Raw genomic sequence first — 5,983 nt, forward strand, 5'->3', positions numbered from 1 at the left:
GAGATAAAATATGTCTTTATTCAGATAGATACATTAATATCTACTACAAACGGGCTGAATATAAGTACATAAAATTAATTAAGGAAGAAAAAAAAACCAATCACGGGATATGATGAAATCATGGTCGGAGCACGATCAAGTCCAAAAAGAAGTTGAAGTAGAAATTCTCCTCCAAACTATAACTGGCTCAAGCGGCTAAATGTGGACTGATTTTGGAACACTTGAAATTTATTTCTCAAGTCCACCTACTCTTTGTGCAGCTTGGTTACAATATCTTTCATGGAAAAAACCTCTCACTCTATATTAACCAATTGCTCTAATTGATCATCCACATTCTTAGTAGTTGTAACAGGAAAAGGGTATGACAACAAGTTGCCAACCTCATCAGGGAGGGGCAGAGTTTTGCCTCGTGAACCTCTTCAGCCTCCTCTCCTTTAGCTGCATCCATAGCCACAACAACAAGAGGGATCCCACCATGCGAAAGCTAGTCGACACACTCGGTCGCTTGCTAATCTCGCTCTAAAGGGGCATCTGATGCCTCATTCAGATTTAAATGGTTAGCATTTTATATATTATGGTCGAAGCCAAAATTTTACTAATAGTAAAACATACTAAAAGAAAAAATTAAAGTAAAAGCAAAGCGCAAATTAACTTAATATTTTCAAACTAACTTTATTTTATCATGCATGAACATTTGAACTGAGCTAAAACTTTCAAAATTATAGGTGTGTGTTCTCACGTAATCACTTCATCATGGTTGAATTCCCTTAGGAGTTGGAGCATATGCTTACAAAGGCAGTTCATTAATCGGATCACCCACAATTGAGTCCACTTCTCTGATGACCACTCAAGTAGTCACCTTTGCATCTATCACCCTTAACTTCTCCCCTTGTCTAGAGGGTTGATGTTACTTCCTTCTTTTTACAAACATCTTGAACCCCCTCCCGCTTGTCACTCATTTCCGCTTAGCAAACATGTCATATAGTTTTTCTATGTTTGAGATTTTCAAGTTTGAAGGAGTAAGGTCTGCTCTTAAAATCAGGCGAATAAGAGGAGACTGTATCTAAAAGAAAATGAAAGGTGTTGAGCACAAACAAATTGAAAGGACATCTCATCGCACAATTTATACGTGACACGATCCAGAATACAAGGGAATGTTCATGTCATAAGTATCATTTAAAATAAGTTGGTTAATAATTGTGAATTAATTCTTTCATTATTCACAACCAAGCTTTCCAGGTGACGAGAGAATTGAAAATAAAATAGTATAACTAAACCCAACTACCTAGACTCTCAGAATATAAAGTTCTTGCTCTTTTTTACCTTAAGCGTGTATGAAAGGAAAACTCGGAGAAGAGTAACTGAGAAGATAGGTTTAGGATGACAGATGCTCGAATAAGGATTAGCCGAATACTCATGGTCGAGTAGTAAAACCATAGTAGTTAGTATTGAGTAGTAATGACATAACAATTAAGTCCAGCTATGAAGGGCCAAGCACCATTACTAAAATAAAGGTTACTGAGGATTGGCAATCCTCAACACTAAACACTCGCCTAGTTGACTTTAAAGTGAATATCTTATTGGAAAATCCTGGATTAATTATAACGTGACCAAAGACATAGTTAGACATCCCTAGAGGCCTAACATAGTAAAAGCCTAATTTTTTACATTTTAGAGAAGCTTTCCTATATAAGAGGATATTAAATAAAAAAAGAGGTTCGACTTTTGAAACCAAACTTTTGGAGCAATCATACATCTTAGATTATTGAAATATTGCTCATCACAAGTTGATTCTGAAGTTTAGATCTCTCTCTCTCTCTTCCCCTTCATTCCTTGGGCGAGATTCATGGACAAAAAAAAATTCATCGTAACCAAAAACTTTGTAGTTTACATCCATCATACAATTGCTTATAACAATATTCAAGCCAATGCTATTTTAAAAGAAAAATTCATTAGGGAAAATCCCATTTCACAAGTAAGATTAAATTTATTTTGGGGCAATTAAATACAAAACACCCGAAACCTCCTATTTACGAATCAACCTCTCTCAATCATCCATTTTTCAATATTCAGTCAAATATTAAAATTCATGGAAAAACTCCAACCCCTTATTTTCATTTTAATCGATTTCTCAGCGCGTGATTGGTAGTTCCAAAAAATTAGCTGATGTTTGAATATAGCGTTACATAATGTCAGTGAGATCATGCTATCGTTAACCTGTCGCTACGCTTATAAATCAGTAGGAAAGAAGAGCAGAAGCAACTAAAACTTGGTAACCATGAATCCACTTCTACTTGTTTCTATTCTATTGGCTCCCCTCTTCTTCTTGATACTAGTGAAAAGGAGGTCCATCTCAAACAAGGATTCCCGCATACCTTCACCTCCGGGGCTGCCTTTGATTGGCAATCTCCATCAACTTGGCCCGATTCCCCATCTTGCATTGCACAAGTTATCAAAGGAGCATGGACCTCTGATGCTTCTCCGTTTTGGTACTGTACGTGTTCTGGTAGTCTCATCCCCCAAAGTTATCGAAGAACTCATTAGAACCAATGATCTCACATTCGCATCCCGTCCCTTGGGCAAAATATTGAATGTTTTGTCCTACAACCAAAGCGACATAGGCTTCAGTCAATACGGAGAGAGTTGGAGACAAATGAGAAGACTAGGTACAACCTACCTCCTTAGCTCACACAGGGTGAAATCCTTCATCTCCGACCGAAAAGAGGAGGTGTCTCTGCTCCTTGAAAAAGTTGCTAAAGAAGCTTCAAGGGGTAATGGTGTTATATGCATGCCAGAGATCTTGAGTTCGTTCGTGACCAGCGTTATCTGTAGAGTGGTTATAGGACCAAGTGTCAGTGAGGAGGAAAAGAAGCGCTTCTTTAAGCTAGCGCATGATACTTTAACTTTAATTTCTATGTTTTATGTTGAGGATTTTTTCCCTAAATTGGGATGGTTGGATGTGCTGCGGGGAGTAAATGAGAGGGTTAAGAATCACGAGAAGAATTGGGATAATATTTTAGAACAGATTATCAAAGATCATTGCAATAACTCGAAGGAAGCAAACGGTAAAAACACCACTTATTTGATAGATGCCTTGTTTGAATTGCAGAACAATTTCAGCAAGGGGTTTGCCCTCACAAGGAATCACATCAAGGGACTTTTGCTGGTACTTTTCTGCTTGCTTATTCTAATAGTTCGGCTTTAACTCTATCTTCTTAGCAGATTTTGTCTCTTTAATATTTTAACTTGTTAAGTGATTTTTTTTTAATTGCGATTTTTAATTTTTGTTACCTTATAGATGTTTCCCAAAGGCATTTAACCACTAGAAGGCAGACTATCAGAAATTAAAAAATAAAAGAGAATCATATTCTTATATAATCATTCTAATATCATATCTAAGAAATAAGAAAAGATTAGATTTTTTCTTTTTGTTGGATGCAATATAGTCAATTTATTTTGAGTTTTTAGAATAGAGTGCATCTATATAAATTTTGACCAATTAAACAATTCTCTCTGACCTGTTTTTACATGAATTAGAATCTAATTACTGCCGGGTCAGACACATCATCCGTAACTCTGGACTGGTGCATGGCAGAACTTATTCGAAATCCCGAAGTCATGATGAAGTTAAAATCAGAAATCAAAAGAGTTGCTAATGGGGCAGACATGATAAGCGAGGAACAACTGGGCGAAATGAGCTATTTACAGGCATTCATAAAAGAAGTCTTAAGGGTGCATCCACCATCTCCCTTATTGGTTCCTCGAGAGTCATTCCAAGAGTGTCAGATACTAGGCTATAAAATTCCGAAGAATACTAGACTTCTAGTCAATGCATGGGCTTTTGGAAGAGATGAATTATATTGGGAAGCACCAGAGAAGTTCATGCCAGAGAGATTTTTGAATAATTCGATTGACTATATAGGTAAAGATTTTCACTACATGCCTTTTGGTTTTGGTCGCAGAATTTGCCCTGGAATGCAATTTGCAAAAGTTATGATTGAGCTTGTCCTGGCAAATCTCTTGCTTCGCTTTGATTGGAGTCTGCCGAGAGGCATCACCGCAGAAGACTTGAACATGGACGATGATGGAGCAATAGTTGCAGCAAGGAAAGAGAAGCTGGAGTTGGTGCCAGTAGCTACTAAGTTTAAATAGATGATATATCTTGTAATTAATAATAAGATACCATCATGTCATGTGCCATCAAAAAATCATTGCTACATGAATTTTGCAATAATAACTCGTAGTAAATGTTTTAAATCAGTGACAGAATTTCCTATTATGTAACAACATGAAATGGTCATTTGATCATTATTGTGATATGTTAGAAATGAAGGAACGAAAGCCATGGTCCCTAAAATGGCATATATACATAGAAGAGTTTTGCCACGCCTAATTATCTTACATTTCCAAAAGTGGTGTGATTACATCTAAATACCTATATGATTCAAATCATCTGGCAGAAGAAATATAAATCAGAGCACATTTGAAGATGATCAAATATAAATATTTGAATCTAAAGCGAATATACTGTAATTACCTGTTAGTTATGGATGTACTAATGATTTGCACAATGTTTTCAGGGCTCTAATTAATTTGTCCAAATTCCTAACTTTTACCTTTTTTTTTCTTAAGAAAGAAAATCTAAGTTAACCATATTGAATAGTTTAAATAAAAGAAACTTCTACGATTCAATCCATCTAAATTTGGTAGCAATTATTTGTAGTTTTTCAAGTAACAATGTAGGCCATTAAAAGGAACATTAAAATTAGTTTATGAAATTAGGCTATGTAATATTACATTGCAAAATAAAAAAAGGCTAAAAGACAAAAATTTAACATGTAGTAATATTTAGGTGGATGTGAGAAAAAAGGAAAAAAATTATTTGTGTGAAAGCAATATTCAAGTATAATTTGTTTTCTCATTATTCTAAACAAAATTGAAGGATGCACCTCACGAATAATCGAGGGAGGGGGAAAAATTGATTAGTACATTTTACTAAGTACCGCACTCAACTCTCAAATTGGTAGTGCTAAAAATAATGGTGCCTGAGATTCGCACAATCGTAAAATTTGTTGCTGCCATCCAACCCTTCCGGTTTTACTACTCCATCAATTTCCTAGAAAATTTTTATTTTCGGACTCTTTATGAATCTAAACACAGTACTTGATATTATGACTAGAATATATATATATATATATAATATATATATATATATATATATATATATATTAGAAAGAATTGGTATTTCACAGAGGCTCAAATACTGATTCCTTATACGCTAGGCCCTATGGTGACCTGAGGGGATTTACAGTAACACCGCCAACCAACAGGCCAAGGCTTGTGCGCGCGCTCGCGCATATACACACATATAATATATATATATTTTTTATTATTATTTTTTTTTATAAAAGAGCAACTCGTGGCTCCATTCCTGTTAATATGAAATGAGATTACAAAAGAGAGGGAGGGAGAAAAGGAACCCACTAAAAAACAAAAAGAAATACAAGATATTTTAGGGGTTCATTTTTCCACATTACAACTCCACACAACGAAGGAAAAAAGAAGGGTCAAAAAGATCTATCAAACCCAAAATTATAAGTGACCCGACAGAAAACATACCAATCCAATAAAGTATACCCAATATTAACATTAAACAGAAGAAAGCATAGTCAGCCTTGAGAGTTGTAAAGCCAATTAATCCTAATCCATAGTAGATGGAGTCCCAACCGAGTGATGCAACATGCTAAGCATCAAAAAATCATTATATCTACATCTCACAACCTGCAAAAAGGACCCAAGAGATTCCAACCAAAACAAAAAAGAAGATGAAAAGGAACCAAGCAACTGGGAGCAAGTAGTAAAACTAAAATGCAGAGATTAACAGCTGCTTGTAAGTGAAACTGGAGCAGGAGATAGTGGCAGCAAACAAGCCCAAGTCACACATATAATATATATATATATATATATATATATATATAATTGT

General features: G+C 35.2%; 1 protein-coding gene across 1 annotated transcript; it reads left to right on the forward strand.

Annotated features, from left to right (window-relative positions):
• The first annotated feature begins 2,182 nt into the window (after positions 1-2,182).
• Positions 2,183-4,405, forward strand: LOC110038546 (cytochrome P450 71A1-like). Its single transcript, XM_020743418.1, has 2 exons — positions 2,183-3,166; positions 3,538-4,405. The coding sequence occupies exons 1-2, from the start codon at positions 2,279-2,281 to the stop codon at positions 4,150-4,152; spliced, it is 1,503 nt and encodes a 500-aa protein (XP_020599077.1). The 5' UTR covers positions 2,183-2,278; the 3' UTR covers positions 4,153-4,405.
• Positions 4,406-5,983: the final 1,578 nt, after the last annotated feature.

This window comes from Phalaenopsis equestris, unplaced genomic scaffold (genome assembly GCF_001263595.1).
Source record: "Phalaenopsis equestris unplaced genomic scaffold, ASM126359v1 Scaffold233054, whole genome shotgun sequence".
Taxonomy (NCBI): Eukaryota; Viridiplantae; Streptophyta; class Magnoliopsida; order Asparagales; family Orchidaceae; genus Phalaenopsis; species Phalaenopsis equestris.

Coding starts and splice junctions, on each gene's coding strand:
- LOC110038546 (XM_020743418.1), top strand. CDS start 2,279: ATGAATCCACTTCTACTTGTTTCTATTCTATTGGCTCCCCTCTTCTTC. Junction 3,167..3,537: donor ACATCAAGGGACTTTTGCTG/GTACTTTTCTGC, acceptor TACATGAATTAG/AATCTAATTACTGCCGGGTC.